Raw genomic sequence first — 21,105 nt, 5'->3', positions numbered from 1 at the left:
TTTTTGTGTATGTTGTAGAGATGGGGTTTCTCCGTGTTGCCCAGGCTGGTCTCAAACTCCTGGGCTCAAGCGATCCTCTTGCCTTGGCCTCCCAAAGTTGTTGGGATTACAGGTGTGAGCCGTGGCACCTGCCCCCCTCCCTCACTTTCTGTAAATGTAGGCCTAGAACACAGTTCTGTTTTGCAAAACTCAGCTAAGTTCTTGTTTCAGTATTTATTTTAAAATATTTTATGTAAGAGGGCAGGAGGTATCATAAAGATGATAAGAGGCAGGGCACAGTTTTAAGCTCTTTGGAAAAGAGGCCATTATGGAGATTGAAACACATTTGGGGAAGAGTCTGACTAAAGTACAAGAAAGTAAGTAATCCAAGGGGGAAAACTGTGGTATATATACACAATGGAATACTATTTAGCCCTAAAAAGAAAACAGGAAATTCTGTCATCTGTGATGACCTAAATGAACCTAGAGGACATTATGTTAAGTGAAACAGGCTAGGCACAGAAAGACAAAGACCATATGATCTCACTTACATGTAAAATCTAAAATACCCAATTTCATAAAAGTATAGAGTAGAATGGTGTTTACCAGAGGCTGGGGTGGAGGAAAAGAAGGTAGACAGAGAAAGGGCAGACATTGATCAACAAGTAAAAGTTTCAGTTAGATAGGAGGAATCAGTTCTGGCTTCTGTGGCCAAACAAGGTGATTGTAATTAATAATAACGTATTATATGTTACAAAATACCTAAAAGTTAATTTTTAATGTTCTCACCACAAATAAATGATAAATATTTGAGGTGATGGATAGGCTAATTGTCCTGATTTGGTCATTCCACCATGTATTCATGTATCAAAATATCACATTGTGCCACATAAACGTATAAAATTATTATTTGTCAATTAAAAATAAAAATAAATAAAGATTCATGTTTCCATGCAGCTCCACTACCTATAAATGTGTAACCTTGAAAATGATTTAATTTTGCTGAGCCTCAGTTGCATCATTTATAAATTTGGAATAATACATACCTATCAGCATTGTTGTGAAAAATTAGAAGTTTACAACTAGCTATGCAATAAGCTTGGCAAGCCCTGAGAGTTCAACAGAGAGGAGTGATGATTACTATATGCTCAATGACTGTCCCTACTGAGGTTCTTGAAACCCCTAGCTACTGAGAACCACTGAACTTTTACATCACTCAGCAACCTCACTCTTCCTGCTCAATTCACAGGACACCTTTATACAAGGCCCTTTCTTGTCAACTCCAGTTGTAGTCTGTCATTTCTTGCTTTTGAGTGCATGACTCAGCAAGTCAGGTCCCTCCTGTGGGAGCAGATTTGTTGCCATTCATGACTAATACACTGCATTCAATGAGTCTTTTCTTTAAGGACACAATCACAACATCATTTAAGTAGAAAAGGGCCTAGAAACTGCTTAAAACCTCCCTAGATTTCTATTTTCAAATAAAGTTACAATATGGATTATCTTTCCCTTTTTTCCCTTTGAACACAAAGATCTTGGCTTTTACTAAAGCCAAAGAATAGGACCAGTTTTACACAACATAAAATAATTACTACAGTAGACATAGACTTACCCTTTCAAGGGCTTATTCATAGTTTCTTAAATGGGTCCTTGACTTACTTGAAGTGCATTACAGCATCAGGTGAGAAGAAAGTGCCTGGCCTCAAACCACAGGATCCTGGCAGGGCCTGGAAAAACTCTCTCTTCTGATGACATTTTCTTCTACTAAAAAACTCATTTTTCTATATAAGTGTTTACATGTTCTGCAGCATGGCCAAGTGGAAAGGACATAAGTTTTAAAGTCAGATAAATGTGGGTATAATCTCAGTCGTGCTATTCACTAGTTTTGTGAGCAAGGGCAGGCATTCTAAGTCACTATTTGCTCATCTGCACAATGAGCAAATAACTGTCCATTACACTGAGTTGTTTACCTCAGAGGTAGCCAAACTAGTGCCTGCCACTGATTTCATATTGGCCATGAGCTAAGAAGGGTTTGTACTGTTGGGGCTCAGAAAAACAATAGCACAAACTGTGGTGCTTTGACATTCTGAGTACTTTGCACTAAAGAAGCAGCCTCCCATTACTGGGTATATACCCAAAGGACTATAAATCATGCTGCTATAAAGACACATGCACACATATGTTTATTGCGGCACTATTCACAATAGCAAAGACTTGAAACCAACCCAAATGTCCAACAACGATAGACTGGATTAAGAAAATGTGGCACATATACACCATGGAATACTATGCAGCCATAAAAAATGATGAGTTCATATCCTTTGTAGGGACATGGATGAAACTGGAAAACATCATTCTTAGTAAACTATCGCAAGGACAAAAAACCAAACACCGCATGTTCTCACTCATAGGTGGGAATTGAACAATGAGAACTCATGGACACAGGAAGGGGAATATCACACGCCGGGGACTGTTGTGGGGTAGGGGGAGGGGGAGGGACAGCAAAAAGAGATATACCTAATGCTAAATGACAAGTTAATGGGTGCAGGAAATCAACATGGCACATGGATACATATGTAACAAACCTGCACATTGTGCACATGTACCCTAAAACCTAAAGTATAATAATAAAAAAAAGAGGAAAAAAAAATAATAAAGTGAAAAAAAAAAAAAAAAGAAAATGAGGTACCCTAGGAATATAGTGAACTCAAAGGATGGAATAGTAATAACTTGGGTCTTGGAAAAATTTACGGAGTAGCCATGAAAGGTCTGGGTTGTCTTTCTACCCACAGGCTACTTTTATTCTTTCTTGCTTTTGTTTTGTTCTGTTTTATTGTTTTCCTCTTATATGAAGAAATTCCCACCTTGTCTCATGTACATTTTCTTGGCTGGTAGAGGGAGAAAAGTTTAAAATAGACCAAAATATTACCAGTGATTTTTTTTTTTTCTGGGGTTAGCATTGAAATGGTTTTTAATTTTATTTTAGCCTTTATGCTTTCCTGTAGTTTCTACATTTTCTACCATGAACATATAATGATTCTGCTATGAGAAAAAAATAAATATATAAATAAGTGATACATGGTTTGAAATACCTTGGGCTAAGGGTTAAATTGTAAAAGTACTCTGGATTTCAGTGGAATACATATATAAATAAAAATAAGGCCTTGTGTCTCTTAAATATACCTAAGAACAGGGAATTGCCACATATCAAAGCTGTCACTAAGATCTATCAATGATGTTCATTTTGACAACGAATGTACTACTGGGGAAACATACATTAGTCTGATAAAAACCTCAGTCGATAATGGTTTTAGATGAGTAGAGGTTAACTGTGGAACTGGTAAGGAAAAAGGCAAAAAAAAAAAAAATAGCACAGATTTAATATTTATTCCTGAGGGTATGATCTCACAGTTGAAAACAATGAATGTTATGATAAACAGCTTTTTATAAATCACTTTAGGCAGGGTGCGGTGGCTAAAGCCTGTAATCCCAGCACTTTGGGAGGCCCAAGAGGGTGGATTACTTGAGGTCAGTAGTTCGAGACCAGCCTGGCCAACATGATGAAACCCTGTCTCTACTAAAAATACAAAAATTAGCCTGGTGTGGCGGCACACACCTGTAATCCCAGCTACTCAGGAGGCTGAGGTAGGAGAATTACTTGAGCCCTGGAGAAACGGGTTGCAGTGAGCCGAGATTGTGCCACTGCTCTCCAGCCTGGCTGACAGAGTGAGACTATGACTCAAAAAAAAAAAAAACAAAAACAAAAAAAAACACTTTAAGAGAAGTTCAATAAATAATTATACTATAGAGATCACAATTATATTGCAATAGGGCTAGAAAGAACAAATAAGCCAAACTGTCCTATTATTAGTGAATGTGTATGTATGACCTGGAACAGAATTTCCACATGGAACACCATATATAATTAAAGAATCACAGTATCGCTAACAACTTGGAAAATTATGTACTCTGGATAACTGTTAGATGGCTCAAAAAGTAGCGCTGTTTAAATTATCAGTAGATGCAAATCATACTGAAGATTCATTATTCAAGAGTGTGTGAAAATAGTGTTAAATATTGAGAGAGTAATGGCAGATTTAAGTAGAAGAGCTGTTATATGGTAGAAAGTTCCAAAACAAAAGCTAATAAAAATCCTGAAGAAAAGCATAAAGAGTAGAAAACTAGATTAACTGAGTATAGAACATATCAAATCCACAGACACCCTACTCTCCCAGGAAATCTTTTCACCCTTTCCCGAAGTGGCGACCATGTAAATATAGGTATTAAGGAATATAATAGGTACTATAACAATAGAAGTAGACCTGGAGAAAGCTGGTTTCATCAACATCATGAGTTTTGTTTTTGTTTTTGTTTTTGTGGTTTTTACCATAACATTAACATTATTTATTATCTAAGATAGCCGCCAGTAATCCCTGCCTGATCCCAAGGTCTTCATGTCATTGTGTATACCTGCCACCTTCCCACTTTGAGTGTGAGCTTGACTTATCAAATCACTTTTAAGGAATAGAATACAGAAGTGATAAAGTATCACTTTTAAGATGAAGTTATAAGAAGACATGGAATTCCATCTTGGGCATTCTCAGATCTGTCTTGCATCATTTATCCTTAGAGAAGCCAACTGCAATATTGTAATGCATCCCTGTGGAAATGTTCACATGGCAAGAAACAGACGTATCAACAGCCACATGAATGAGCTTGAAGCAGATTCTCACACCCTCCTTCTCCAGTTGAGGCTTCAGATGAGACTGCAACCTGGCCAATAGCTGATTGCAACTTCATGAGGGACCTTTAGTCAGAGGCTTCCAGTTAAGCTATACTCAGATTTCTCACCCATAGAAACTGTGTGATGATAAATGTTTGTTGTTTTAAACCAGTAAGTTTTGGTGTAATTTGTCATACTGCAATAGATAACTAATACAGATTTGATGTGGATATTATGTCTCTTTAGCTTCTTTTAAACTTGAACAGTTTCTTGAACATTTTTATTACATGCTTTGTCTTGAAACAAAATAAATGTTTTGAAGTAACCAAGCTAGTTTCCTTATTACATGCCTGCCTTATCATCTGTCTATTTATCCAACTGTTGCTAGCAGTAACTCTTTCCTATATTCTTGTGTTTTCTAGAAACTAAAAGTTATATCAAAGCCTTCATTAGAACAAAATTTAACATTGTTGGCGAGAACACATCAAAGACGATGCTGTGTACTTCACATTGTTTTACACCAAGAGCCACAGGCTATCAGGTTGTTCCACTATAAGTGATGCTGATTTTAATGCTTTGTTTAAAGTGGTGACCACCACTTCTCTAATGTAAAAGCCCTTCTCTCCCCCTTTGCAATTAACAAGTAATTTCCTAACACAACTTTAAATGCTGTGAACAGTCTTTGCTCAGTAACATAGGAAGAATGACAAGTCTGAGCACCAATGAGGCAGTCAAATGGCTTCTTTGTCAGAAAGCCCTTATCAATATGTTGAAATGTCTCTGATTTTTTTCACATGAGGATTATGAAATATACTTTCCTGTTGAAGAATAATACGTTCTCCCATAATACATGAAGGTAAATAAGAGTAAAGCTTTGGCAATCTAAAATTCTAAACAACTTTGAGAATTTGAGCTCTTTGACAGCTTCCTGCCATTTATTCTACTAGGTTGGTCCAAAGGTTGCACCAATTACTTTTGCTCCAACCTAATATATATAGATGTTAAACATTCACTTATTAAAATTTTTCAGTATGAGAGAAAAATGAGTAGTCATTACTGACTTTTCCAATAATTCAGAGATATATCTTCCAAGTGATGAAAAGTAGTTGTCCACAGTCTCAAAGCCTGACATTACCATCATTTTAAAAGTTCTAATTATCATAAATAAAAAGTTTCTCAGGTACCAGAGAAAACCTTCTTCAGGTATCCAGCTGTCAGAATAGATGCAATCTAGTTGTCTGGTTAGGTGTGATAATATAATCCTAAACTTTCTGAATTGTTCCGGGAATTAGAAAGAAATTCAACCACCAAAGAAATAGAATTTATTTATGACAGAGCCAGTTCCTTGTTCTATAAGATGGCATTTTTCCACTTAGAAAGTAAAGGGCAGTGAAAGACATAGCAATATATTTTTTCTTTTTAACACAATTAACTCATTTTCAGAATCATCATGATGTATCTTTTTATGTTAAAATGAGGTCTTCAATTTTAGTTCCCTAGAAATAGTAGTTACCGGAATTCAATGATAAAACGCATCCACACTCATGAGTTAATAAGCCCAGTTTGGAATTTAGTGAATCATTATGTCTAGAAATTAAGAGTATCAAAAATACAATATCTTTTCCACATTGAAGGGTCCTCAAAGAAGACAATTATACATTTCATAGAACCATTTCAGTGTCCAAAAGTCCTTGTGCATAACCAAGTTATTACTGATATTTAGCTATGATTTATGTTTATGAAATCTAGATATTATTTTCAGTTTAATTATCTTCATGAATAAAAATTAGCCAAAAATACTGCAGAAATAAATAATACTCTTTTAAACCTTTTTCATAATTTTAATTTATTTGTATGATAATCTTGTCAGTTGGTGGGTATATATGAAAATGGCTGTATACAATTAAGAAATCGAATATTTAGGGCAATCATCTGAATACTGAGATAATAAACAAACATACAATTGTGTTGTTTTTCTTTGTTTTGAATACTTTGGGAAATTTTGCTTTGTTGATGTACCCTTAATGTTTATAAGCAAGTTAAAATAATTCATCAGTCATCACTGGGAAAACTAATTATTTCTTTTAGTGTTAATGGACTGTACAATATAGGCTGTCTCTCAGCACCACTGTTGTGGTGGTTTATTTTTTGCTCAGGGGAAACTAAACTAAACTTGTTGCTGAAAGTTTGTTCAATTAATGTCTTCTCACAGGCAATAACAAGAGTAAAATTATTTCACGTATTGTCTATTGTGCTATATTTTAGTAAGATACAAGTTACTTCCCAAATAATTCAATCTCTCCCTTCTTGATGATCAACAGGTGACAAACATGAAGAGAAGAGCCCTCCTCCTTTCTCCTTTGTTCTCTACCTGGGAATGAGAACTCTGGCTCTCATGGTTCCAGCTCTCTGTAAAGAAACCCTTTCCCCAGACATAGAAGACACCTGTGGACAGGGTCCATTCCTCCTAAGAGGCAACCCCTGTTTTCCAAATGATAAGTCCTAGGAGTTCATCCAGCAGATATAAACATTTAATGGGCCTTATTAATAGCTTTTGTCCATTTTTGAAGGCATAAACACAGTACTTAAGAAAACTCTACTCAAATTGAGAGTTTTTATTATCAACTTAGTCCTCACCAGCACTTCCTCAATCCCCTGGAGGACTAGCTACATTTAAATGAAAGATTCTTGGCTCCCAGAGGGAGTAGCTAAACAAATTTTCTCTATTGCCATATATTTTATTAGAACATATTCTTAAAAATGTATGCACAGCATGGGATCTGGGGCGGTTATATTGGTTTATAGTAGGAAACTATTAGCTTCTTTTGTTGGAGTTTTTAAGAGCTACATTTAGAGTAGTGTGCTGTGGGACTCTCCTCATATTCAGCCTAAATTGTTCTATCTTATCCACAGTGACATTGTTAAATGTACTACCACAGTCTAATCCACAGTGGCTATCACATTTTCTCCACCTAATAATCTAGTAAAGCCATCTGAGAAACAGATGATAAGATAGAGAATTCAGGATGGCCCCTTACCCTAATAGCTTTTACAAATCAACTCCTTGCTATACTATTCTAGTATTGTATACATGAATTGGCATCAAGTTCACTGTCTTGTAAACCCACCTGCTTCTCCTTTCTTCTCTGTTTTCGCATCTTTACTTCCCCACAGCATCAACTGCTGAGAAATCACAGACAAAGGCCAGGCTTGGGAACTTCAATCTGGAGATTTTAGGGATGGGACGGTTTTGAGCCTTGATGACTGACCCTCTCTGCCCTTGTCTCCAGTTCCCTCCACACCCCAAACCTTCCCATGCATTCCTGCTAGATTAATTTTAAAAATGTGCAGCTAAATTCTGACACCTGCTCAAATACCTTTTATAACTTTCTGTCGTCTACCAAATTAAGTTTAGATTACTCCTTATGGTATTTCCAGGGGAAATATGGGAGCTAGAATTTGGGGAGCTGAGGGTGAGGTGTCAGGCAGCTGTTGTAGGCACAGGAGACTGGCGGGAACAGACCACGGACTCTCTAAAGGCATCACCACCTAAATTTTCCCATCCCTGTACTGTTTCTCAGGGTGTGTCTTTGCCTACAATGCTCTTGTCCCTGTCTGTGAACACATAATGTTAAATTTTGTCTCTATTTTTCTGTCCATTGGAACACATACTGTACTTTTTCCTCAGAGGACTGATTTTTATTCTTATATTATGGTCTTTTTGGTCTTGCATCAAAGATCAGATAACAGGAGAAAGAGGAAAGAGCTTGATAGAATCTGAAAACAGCAAAAATCATGCAGATGTGACTCAGTGATTTCTAAAATCTAAAAATACTTAGCTGGTCTGTATTAATTTGCCTAATTAATTTCTAGCCCATACAGAAAATGTATATGTATATTCCACTCACAATTAGTTTTAACTATTTCCAACTTCAATAACTAACATTATGGCTACAGTGACCTATTCTTACAAACCAGAGTAAGTCAGTATTTCTGGTAGTTTGGAGTACAAATAAAAAGCTGAAAACCACTAACATGGGGGAAAGTTATGTTGATTATACAGATTAAGGCCCCAATAATTTGAGAAAAACTATTTTTTATCCAAATTATAACTGCTACTCAAATTATAATTCCAAACATTGAACACTGATATGATTTGGGTATTGTCCCTCCAAATCTCATGTTAAATGTGATCCTCATTAGTGGAGGTAGGGCCTGATGGGAGGTGTTTGAGTCACGGGGGTGAATCCCTCATGAATAGCTTGGTGATCTCCCCATGGTAATGAGTGAGTTCTTGCCCCGTTAACTCACATGCCAGCTGGTTCTTCAAAGGAGCCTGGCACCTCCTCCTCTCTCTCTTGCTGCCTCTCTTGCCATGTCACACACCTGCTCCCCCTTCACCTTCTACCATTAGTAAAAGCTTTCTGAGGCCTCACCAGAAGCCAAGAAGATGCTGGCAGTATGCTCATACAGCCCGTAGAACCATGAACCAAATAAATCTCTTTTCTTCATAAATTACCCAGTCTCAAGTATTCCTCTATAGTAATGCAAAATGGACTAATACAAACACCTTGACTTTTACAAGTGTGTTAGACATTAATCCACTAATACTTAGGCCATGCCTATATCCACAAAAGAAACAATCAACAATATAAAAACATAAATAAAACCGGATGAAAAAAATTTAAAATAACAAAATTTCCAAAAGAAAATGCATACTGTGCTTCCAATACTAAGTTACTCTAGTTGAACATTATATCTAAAGCTAAATTCATCTCAGGCAATAATGGAAATGTGGTTTGCAATGTCTGACTAACTAAAGTATTCACATTCATCAAGAGGCAGGATAAATGCTGTCCAAGCACCAAGACCTATAAGGAATTTATCATATGGATATACAAATCCTTGATAATAGGCCAGGAGTGGTCGCCCTCGCCTATAGTCCTAGAACTTTGGGAGGCCAAAGCGGAGAATCACTTGAGACCAGGAGTTCAAGACCAGCTTAGGCAACATGGCAAAAGCTCATCTCTACAAAATGTACAAAAATTAGCTGGGCATGGTGGCGCACACCTGTAGTCCCAGCTACTCATTAGGCTGAGGCAGAAGATTTGCTTGAGCCCAGTAGTTCGAGGCTTCAGTGAGCTAAGATTGCACCATTGCACTCTAGCCCAGGTGACAGAGCAAGATCATGTCTTAAAAAAAAGAAAAAAAAAGAAAGAGAGAGAGAGAAAAAAAAATTCTGGATAATATTACCAACAATTTATCTGAAGACAATTCTTATACCAATTAGGGATGGATATTTTAAATCATTTCAACATTTCTATGGAATACTACCATAGTTTAGGTATTTTAGACATTGATGCCCTCTTTCAAGACAGAATTTAGAAAACCTAAAAAATGCATAGCTAACACTGGGCTTTAGCCTGTCTCTCTCAAACATCAAAATGTTTCAAGAAACTTTCAACAATTTATAGATAAATTCATGGATGAATTCTCTGACATGTGTCATAAGTGTCAGGAGTTGATGATGTTGAGTAGAGAGGTACACTCAAATGTTATATACTAGATACCAAGACAGAAGAAATGCTCTTCTACTGAGAAAACTTGGAAGCCCCGTGGTTCATGTTACAATTGGCTCCTAAGTTTGAAATGGCTAGTCCAAGGTTATCCCTCTGTATTTCAAAGTAATTCCGCTGTTATTAGTTTCACCCTATATGCCATAGAGAAGCAATGGATATAATTTATTGGTTAATGAGTTCCATTAAATTTTTTTCCCCAAAAGCATGGATCTATCCATGCTTCTTATTATGTTAGACTTTTTATTAAAGTCTAGCATATTGTTTATCTGCCCTCTTTTTATCTTGTTTTAATTTGAAAGGGTGGTCCTCAAACTTTTTGGTCCCAGGACCCTTTTACATTCCTAACAGTTTGTTTATATGTGTTATATCTATCTATATTTACCATGTTAAATAGTGACTGGAAAGTTTTAAAACATAAAAGTATCCAAGCATACATATTATTATCTGTCTTAGCCTCTAAAAAACTCCACTGTAACCTTGTGAGACAATGAAAATGAAAAGGAAAATAATACCTTAGCATTAAGAAAATAGTTTTGACCTCATGAATTCCAACTAAATAGTGTCAGGAATGCCCATGAATCTCCATATCATATTTTGAGAACCACAGTTTAGAGGAACCACCACTAACAAAGGAAAAATCAGCTGTATGCAAAACAAACAGAAAAAAAAAGGGCTACACTCCAGGCATGCACATACATCTTAAAGTTGTCCCCTGGGCTGGGTGCACTGCCCTGATGCACCACACAAGGGAAACACAGGGGGATGACCACATTGGACTGACTCATAATTATTAGCCCCCTAAGCCTTTTCTAAATTTCATAGAGCTAGGCATTCTCATCTAGCTTAGGTTATCTCCATAACTGAACAGGAGAAACTCTGGTGGGACACAGAACATTATCAATCCATCTGGTAATCACTGATTTCATTATGACCCATGGTACATGTGTATGCCTTAAAGCAGAGGGGTATTTACAAAAATTGCACAAGACAATCTGTGTGGCTGACAGAAAAAAAATTGCTAATTCTATGTTTCTCTTACCTTTTTTTCTTCATTTAGCACTGTTTGTTCAATAGCTCCCTATTTCCCCAATTCCTAGGCCCTATAAACCACAGCTCACTCTCTGTTTTATGAGTTCTACTTTTTTTAGGTTCTACACATAAGTAGGATTATGCAGTATTTATCTTTCTGTGCCTGGCTTTATTTCACTTAGCACAATGTCCTCAAGGCTCATCCATGTTGCAAATGACAGTATTTTCTCTTTTTAAGGCTCAATAATGTCATTGTGTGTGTATACACACATAAAAATACACACACCATATACACACACATATAAATGACATATATATACATATATACATATGACATACATATGTCATATGTGTGTATATATGCATATATATATTCTTTTTTCATTCATCTTGTGGATGGACACAGATTAATTCCATGTCCTGTCTATTGTGAATATACTGTAGTAAATATGGAGTGCAGATATCTCTTCACCATACTGATTTGATTTCCTTTGGATACGTATTCAGAAATGGGATTACTTGATCATGTGGTAGTTCTATTTTTAATTTTTTGAGGAAGCTCCATACTGTTTTACATAATGGCTGTAACAATTTACATTCCCATCAACAGTGCATAAAGATTCCCTGAAGATCAACTGACCATATGCATGGGTTTATTTCTGGGCTCTCAATTCTATTTAATATCTTATCTTTTCATAAATCTTAATTTGTATATGTATTAGTTCAGACATTTAAGTATTTAACGTATATAAATATATAGGTAAATGTGCTAAAAAATATTGTTAACAGGGTGTACGCTCAAAATATTTGCAGACTGTGTGGTATTTTATTTGATTAAAATGTTTTAACCAAATAAATTAAGATTGACAATACTAAATACTGTTAGGATCTGGAACAAACCTCTTTTTTTATATTTTTTAGGAGTATAAATTAGTTCAATCAACCACTCTGCAAAATTATATAGCACTATCTATAAAAGTTATATATATGCCTCCTACATAATCCAGAAATTTTTATCTCAGGTACATACTTAAGAGAAATGAAGGCAGACGCTCACCAAAAACATGCTCAAGAATGTTTCCAGCAGCTTTATTTATACTAGCCTCAAAATGGCAATAATCCAAATGCCCTTTGTCAGTAAAAATGAATAAACAAATGGTGGCATATTTATGCAAGAGAATGCTACAAAGCAAGAATAAAGAATTAACTTTTGATACACACAGCAAAAGGTATGACTCTTCTAGACATAATGTTTAGCAAAAGAAACCAGACACAGAAGAGTACATACTACGTGATTCCATTCATCTGAAGTTGAAAAAGGGCAATACTAATCTGTAATGGTAGAACTCAGAATAGTGGTTACCTTTGGCAGAGGAGATTAACTACAAGGAGATTCGGGAGGGCCTTCCAAAGAAGTGGGAATGTCCTATATTGTGAGCTGGTATTTTTTACGTGAGTATATAAATATGTAAGCATTCATTGGTCTGTACTTTCAAGATTTGTGTATTTTACAGTACTCTGATATACTGAAATAAAAAATACTGTAAGAGTTATAAATAAATTAGGAAGTACCCAACTTAATTTTCTCCCCATCAAAACTAGAAAAGATCTATGAAAATCTTCTTTATCCACATGAAAACCCAATGTGTACAGTAGGCTTAAAAGCAAACCACAGGTTTTCCATTACAAAGCCAAAAATCAGTCTCACTTTCCTCCAGGATCATTCCCAGACATTGCCATTTTCCACTGCCTAAGAATATCCAGATTAACTCCTGCTCTGAAGCCATAGCAAGTGTATGTGTGAAGGTGTGGGGTGTGGTCCTAGGCTCATAGGAAACAGCAGGAAAAAAAAGGCACAGAATCAGATTACTAGGAGATGTGCCTCTGCTTCTGTAGGTTGGACATTTTCGGGACACAGGTCCTACCACGCAATAGGTGCTCAAGAGGCACACTGTAGATTGAGGTTATGTTGTCTTTCATTCTAATGCTTTTTATTATTACACCTACCCTATCCCCTGGTCTCACAGAACTAAGAATCCTTAAAACTGAGAAAAAGAAGTAGATGGTGGCAGCATAAGAAAACAGAGTTTGGAAAATTTTAATATTAAATAACATGGAAGGATATAATATTAAATTATCAGCAACATTAAAGCTGCATAGTTATCACTAAAATAATTAGGTTAAAAGTTGCACATAAACAGGAAAATAGTTGCATGTAACAGTTGTACATAAATAGTAAAATCCTTAAATAGCTATCAGTAGGTATCTGACATTAGGTATTTTTGGAAGGTGACTTTGCAATGATTTGTCTTTTCAGTTTCTATAATTTTTATAAAATATATTCTTTATTAATTTATAAGTTGAACATTGAATAATTTTTAAAATCTTTTTTAGAAAAGCTATTTGAAACCCACATAAAGATGTCATCTGTGCCTCAATTGTCATGATGATGAAGCTTTTCATTCTCAATGATTATGAATTTATCATTGACTTCAGCTCTCCTCAAGTTATGACTTTTTCCTGATATATCAAGGTCTTTAGCTACAGTGTTACTCTAGTGTGATTCACTCTCTAATTCTCTGTCTTCAGCATAGACCCTCAGCTTCAGGAAAATTCCAGATCTGTCCCTATGTGCCCCTGAGGCTGTGTGGCTTCTTTCCCTGGTTTGTATTCTGGCTCTTTCACCAACATTCCATTCCTTCTAGAGGGTCACTTACTCCCCTAGACTCTATTTCCTTTCCCTAACTCCCCCAAACATTATCTCCATTTATTTTATCAAACCCAGCTTCAACTAACTCTGTAGAGATCAAACTAATTGGCATGGATGGCAGCAGGACACAATGAGCCAGGTGAGATCAGGATAAGACATATAAACAGGTTCTTGGACCAAAATAGTGAGGTATGCAGAAACACGGACATAATGAAGTTTGCTGACTGCTATAGTTTGGATGTTTGTCCCCTCTAAGACTTGTGTTGAAATTTGATCCCCAATGTTGGAGATGGGGCCTAATGGGAGGTGTTTGGGTTATAGGAATGAATCCCTCATGAATAGATTAATGCCCTGGGCAGGATGGGAAAAGGGTGAGTGAGTTTTCTATTAGTTCCTGTGAAAGCTGGTTGCTAAAAAAGAAAGAGAAAAAAAGAAGCCTGACACCTCCCCTCTCTTTCTTGCTTTCTCTCTCACCATGTGATCTCTATACACGCCTGCTCCCCTTCACCTTCCACCATGAGGGGAAGCAGCCTGAAGCCCTCATCAGATATAGATGCTGGTATCATGCTTCTTGTACAGCCTGGAGAACCATGAGTCAAATAAACCTCTTTTCTTTAAAATTTACCCAGCCTCTGGTATGCTTTTACAACAATATTAAACAGACTAAGGCAGTGACAAAGCCAGTACTGAAGAGAGAATATTTATGTGTGTGCTGTGGTTCTCAGAAAGCAAACATCTAGGGATTAAATAAGAGAGATCAAACACATTGTATAGCGTAGTATAGTGTAGTATAATCAGATTGTTGTGAAATTTATACAAAAAATATCTATTTAAAGTAGTCAGCCATGTATTTTGAGATGTCAGAGCTATCTAACAAGGGCTATAAAGAAGAAACACTAATTGTAAAAGAAAGAGAATATCTCTTTTCTGACATGTTTGTTTTTTTTTTTTTTTGTAATCAAACAGAGTATCTCTTGTCTATATTAGGGGGCTTCGAATTTAAGTAGAAACTGTTTAGTGCTAGAAAGACTAATTAACTAGATGTTAGAATTCTGAAGAGTCAGAAAGAGTGAAGACTCTCTGGATGAACCATCATTAGTGAGACAATATATCCTTAATGTAGGCTAAATAAATTCTAAAACAATATTCTAGAAGAGACTCCAATCTTCTTGCACTGGTTTGACTTCTTATCCAATACAAAAGCTAATTTTGATGTGTTTCTATATGATAACAAAATCTGATTTAGGTTAACTCTATATGTCCCATATAGAATTCTTCATATTTTCAGATGGCCCAATCCTTGCTACTACATTCTGGCACACTGTCTTCCACCTGTTGAGATAGGTGTCCAAAAGGACTTAAAATATGAATTGGACACATTTAACACAGCAGAATATACCAGTTTAAATGAAAAAAAAGTGATCACTTGTTGTTTATGCATAAGTCTTACCTTTAAGAAGCAATTGACTACATTTATACATATGAATATATTGATTTATTGTGAATGAGAGAAGGAAAGAAAAGAGAAAAGGAAAAAATGAAATTAATATCATTTAGAATAATATTCATTAACTGAAAACAAGTCAATAACTTCTTGCTGTTTAGTATTTAACTACTTCTCATACTCATTTATTGGTTGGTCCTACAGTCTTTTGTCATATTTTTATCCAGACAAGATTGAAACATAAATTAAAAATAACAATAACACATATGTTTATTGCAGCACTGTTCACAATAGCAAAGACTTGGAACCAACCCAAATGCTCATCAATGATAGACTGGATAAAGAAAATGTGGCACATACACACCATGGAATACTATGCAGCCATAAAAAAAGGATGAGTTCATGTCCTTTGCAGAGATGTGGATGAAGTTGGAAACCATCATTCTCAGAAAACTAACACAGGAACAGAAAATCAAACACTGCATGTTCTCATTCATAAGTGGGAGTTAAACAATGAGAACACATGGACACAGGGAGGGGAACTTCACACACCAGGGCCTGTCGGGGGAGGCGGGCGCTAGGGGAGGGATAGCATTAGGAGAAATACCTAATGTAGATGATGGGTTGATGGGTGCAGCAAACCACCATGGCACATGTATACCATTGTAACAAACCTGCACGTTCTGCACATGTATCCCAGAACTTGAAGTATAATTTAAAAAAAATAAAAATAAGAACAAAATCTGTCATTCCTTTGGGCCCTACTGCCCCAAACATCAAGACCTAATTTCAAGAAGCAATGCTAAGTATACAGAGTTCAACGCACATAAAACCAACCTAAAGTCAAAATTTGTAAGAATTTAGAATTCTGTGGAATTAAAATTCTTAAATTTTAATATTTCTTTTCTTGCTTTCTTGGCTGTGCTCCTGTTAGATTTATTTATGTATTTAATTTCTTTAAAAAATAAAACAAGCAAATCCATCCTGCAAGGCAACTTTGATTTATCTTTGTTTGCACAACAAACCAGAGCACTTAACGTAGTTTTTCCCAAACATGAAATACAATATTTACCCATTGGACCCCTTTCAGCCACCAGGGAAAACAGTATTTATTCAATTGCTTGAAAAGTACTGAATAATTTTAAACACTCTATATGTATTTATAAAATAACTAAAATTGTGCTGCTTAATTGGAATTCTTGTGGGCTTTAGCATAAATATTCTATCACTTATTATATACGCACAAATAATAAAATTACATCATTATTGGAGCTCAAAGAAAAAATCCTCTCTCCTCTGTTTTGAAATTACATTTAAAAACCTCAGATTTAACTATGGATGGATGATTACACACACATACACATACACACACACACACACACACACAGACGTGCCAAAATTATATGCTAGGAACTTTTCCATGAATTGAAATGTTTATAGAAATGCACTTCCAAGGAATGTTTTTCATTATATTTGTAATGATTTTTTCACATATTCACCAATTGACATTACTTTTTTTATTCTATAAAAAATTTTAAAATATTTGTTCTATTATTCTTCCTCTGACATTACCCATTTACAGGAAACTGGCCTGATAAATTAACAGAATGAGGATTTTTGGATTGGACCTGGTTTTAAATCCAAACCCAGGCTCAGGGAGAGGCCAGCATAATGAATCAACGCATTAAGTCTCTTAGCCAAGGACTTAGTCTTTTCTTGGATGAAACAGGGCTTATCTGTGTGAGATTCATCACTGATGCTGGGAAATTGCTAATTTTCATGACTCTAGTTACTGCCTCAGTAAAATGGAAATGCCTTGGTAAAATCATATTGGCAAATAAATTATGATTAACTTTCTTAAAGGAGCTGTCAAAATTAAGTGAGATAATAATGTGTGTAAGGAGGCAGGTGCCAGCTTATTCTGTTTGAGTTTTGGATTTCCCTTGCTCTCCGTCACTGCTTTGAAAACACTCATACTAGGTTTGGTAAAGGGAGTGTTCACAACAAAGCCCCTAGTCGTGCTGTGAAGCACTGTGCTCACGCTGCCTCTAAGGGCTTCCCTTTCCAGGAGCTGCTTTCCCTGCACCCTAGAAAGAGTCAGAATATCAGGATTTTCAGATTCATAGACACCCATGCTGCCCAACAGCCAGATTCTAAGCTGTCCATTAAGAGTTCGCCTTGGTCAAATCATATTGATAAATAAATAATGATTAACTTTATTCCAAGCCAAAACCAAAACCAAACAAACAAACAAAAAAGGACCTATAATGCTAATTCCACCTTTTTCGTGCTTTTTTTCAACTGACAAACTGACATACTGGCCTCTTCTCAGGACAGATAAAATATACACACTAAGATGCTTTCTATGTCTAAATTGCCCTAGTATTTATTTTGTGCCTCAGCAGTACTTTTTCATTCCCATTTCTGATTCTCTATCAGATTTCTCTCCAACGATGAGGACGTGGGTTTCTATATCAAGCAGAGAAATCTATGTTGCTAGGATCCCAGAAGACCACCCTTCTTAATTTTTCCCTATAACTCATGGATTCTTTCTGAATTTGTTCGTTACAGAATAGTTTTCCTTATGGAAAAGAACTCACTCCCAGATGCACTAATCCTTTGTGTACAAAACATTTTACAAGCAGGGAACTGTTATTAGGCTCAATCTGGATGATACAGAAATAAAATAAGCCTTACTACAGGAACTATTTATAAGGTTCAAAGCTACAACAGGCTAGAGGAATATTAAACTGCTTTGTCACACTGTTTTAGATTTTTGAAATTCCAGAGTTTCAAGAAAGAATTCTCATGGAGATAGTGAGGAAAAGCTGCCTACAGTCCTTAAAGAGACTCATCCCTCTTAACCCAGGCTCAGGGAGAGGCCAGCACAATGAATCAATTTATTAAGTCCCTTAGCCGAGGACTTAGTCTTTTCTTGGACTAAACAGGACTTATCTGTGAGAGATTCATTACTGATTCAAGTGGAAGATTTTTACCACAAATATAATCAACTGTCTTATTAATTATTTGCAAGAAGTAGGAAAAACTTACACATATGGAGGTGAAAGTACCAATATGAAACGTGCAGATGAATAATTTTTTAAAAATTAGCCTATAATTATGCAAATATCTGAGATCACATTGTCTTTCTTTTTTTTAATAAAAAATGGATCAATATGGAGACATTTGTGCAAATGCTAGATGACAACATAAAATTAATGGCCACTTTTAGATTTACCTGCCCCTTGTGTCATCCTTAATGAGAATGAATCTGCTACCACGAAATGGTCTGTGAGCAAACCAACTTGAAAATGGGGTGAGAAAGTGCCTTTTTATTTATTCTTCCTAATATTTCCCTTCAAATTAAAACTATACCAGCTTTGTCAAGCTTAATTCTAATGCAAGTTTCACAGTCTTCTAGAAAAGCTCTATTAAAGCTCAAAGCTTAAGAGCTCAATAGGTCTGTCTGTCATTGAGTCTTAAAAAACAAACAAAAAAATTAAGTTCTAACAGCCCCCAAATTGTTTTAATATGCACCTTCTCTTTCCCATCTCTTTTTGTAAATGATAGAAGAAAAATCTGGGGAAAGGGAAATAATTATTTTAATTTCCCAGAATTGTGATCTCTACAAACTGAGATCACAATTTTTTGTATTTTGTGACAATATTTTATATTTTATATAATTTTATTTTGTATTTTATATAATTTGTGCCCAAAAAGTGGCATCTTCATTTGCTCAGGCTGAACTGTACAAAAGATACTTTGTATATGTCCAAACAGTTCAATTCCTTAAAAGATCACAGAGCATAGCCTAAGCAAGAACAGGTCCCACTTATAGACTACAACCTGTGCTTGAGGAGCTCAAAGGCAGGAGGTTAAAAAAGAACCAGAAACGCAGTGTCTGAATGTCTGCAGAAGACACTGATCCTGAGTCGTAAGTCATTTCATATTTGTTTTAGAAATCATGGTGTCTGCTTACGTACAGGTGGTGGGTTTCCAAACAACTGAAAGCCCCTTCACTGAGCCTATGTAATTCTAAGACACTGTCACTTGTTTAAAGTGATAGCTCTTAAGCTATTACTGAGCATTGTTTTGAGAATATATTCTAGAGGGGTGAGAGGAAGGGAAAATACTACTGAGGTTTGGGAGGAGGGCACTGAGAGAGAAAAATATGGTGAATAGGAAACCCAGGTACTCCAAGAACAAAATCAACCTATGGCTGAAATCTCCAGGCTAAGTAAATGCCAATTTAATGAGAAGGACAACAATGTGCAGGGACTAATATTTGGGTATCCAGAATTTATTGAGGCAGTAGAGGGTGGAGTTTAAGAGTATCAGTTCTATAGACACTGGCTCTACCCTGAACACCTGTGTAGTTTTCTTTATCTGTTTGGCCTTAGTATTCTTATCTATAAAATGGAAATGATGTTATAATAGTACTTACTTTACGAATTTTTGTTGAGAATAAGTTAATACATCTACAGTATTTTGAACACGGCTTGGCACACACTCAATAAATTTTTACTAACATATTATTTTGTTTATTTCTAATTATGGTCCTTGATAGTGGGAGGGTTTACTACGTCTTTTATTGCGCCTAAATGTAAAGAATCTTGCCTATGATTATATTAGGTTGGTGCAAATGTAATTGAAGTTTTGGCATTGTTGAAATTTGCCATTTGATATTGGAATACATTCTTAAATAAATGTGGTTATGTTATACATCATTTTATGCTTTTTTGCTAATGACTTATTACTTTACGATTTTTTGCTAATAGCTTATTACTTTATGCTTTTGTGCTAATGGCTTATTACTTGCTGTTTATTTTATGCTTATTTTAGACTATGGAAATGATGTTAGACAAAAAGCAAATTCAAAAGATTTTTCTTATTTGAGTTTGAAGTGCTTCCCAAAGCAGCAGAGACAACTTGAAACGTCAACAACACATTTGGCCCAGAAACTGCTAATGAATGTACAGTGCAGTGGTGTTTCAAGAAGTTTTGCAAAGGAGAGGAGAACCTTGAAGATGAAGAACATAGTGGCTGGCCATCGGAAGTTGACAAGGACCAGTTGACAGCAATCATCTAAGCTGATCCTCTTACAACTACACAAGAACTTGCCAAAAAACTCAACAGTCATTTGTCATTTGGAGCAAATTGGAAAGGTGAAAAAGATCAATAACTGGGTGCCTCATGAGCTGAGAGAAAAAAAAAAATCGTCATTTTGAAGTGTCGTCTTCTCTTATTCTGTGCAACAACAACGAAGCATTTCTCGAATTGGTTCGTGACATGAAATGAATAGTGGATTTTATCCAGCAACCAGTGATGATCAGCTCAGTGGCTGGACAAAGAAAAAGCTCCAAAGCACTTCCCAAAGCAAACTTGCACCAAAAAAAGTCATGGTCACTTGGTGGTGGTCTGCTGCCAGTCTGATCCACTGCAGCTTTCTGAATCCTGGCATAACCATTACATCTGAGAAGTACACTTAGCAAATCGATGAGATGCACTGAAAACTGCAATGCCTGCAGCTGGCATTGGTCAACAAAAAGGGCCCGATTCTTCTCCATGCAACGCCTGCCCAAGCATCGCACAACAAATGTTTCAAAAGTTGAATGAATTGGGCTAAGAAGTTTTGCCACGT

The 21,105-nt window shown here is 36.0% G+C and overlaps 1 protein-coding gene across 3 annotated transcripts in view; it reads right to left on the bottom strand.

Moving 5' to 3' along the window:
* The window catches only part of PRKG1 (protein kinase cGMP-dependent 1), a 1,318,464-nt gene that overhangs the window by 461,527 nt on the left and 835,832 nt on the right, over positions 1 to 21,105 (bottom strand). The window contains exon 1 of one of the 3 annotated variants that reach the window (XM_055274331.2): positions 1,592 to 1,829. The exons of the other annotated variants lie outside the window; for them this stretch is intronic. Coding sequence (XP_055130306.1) covers positions 1,592 to 1,611 — 20 coding nt within the window. The 5' untranslated portion in view covers positions 1,612 to 1,829. Of the gene's footprint in view, positions 1 to 1,591; positions 1,830 to 21,105 lie in introns of those variants that run through there. 3 annotated transcript variants of the gene reach the window in all.

This window comes from Symphalangus syndactylus, chromosome 4 (genome assembly GCF_028878055.3).
Source record: "Symphalangus syndactylus isolate Jambi chromosome 4, NHGRI_mSymSyn1-v2.1_pri, whole genome shotgun sequence".
NCBI classification, from domain to species: Eukaryota; Metazoa; Chordata; class Mammalia; order Primates; family Hylobatidae; genus Symphalangus; species Symphalangus syndactylus.
This window is presented reverse-complemented; position numbering and strand designations above follow the sequence as displayed.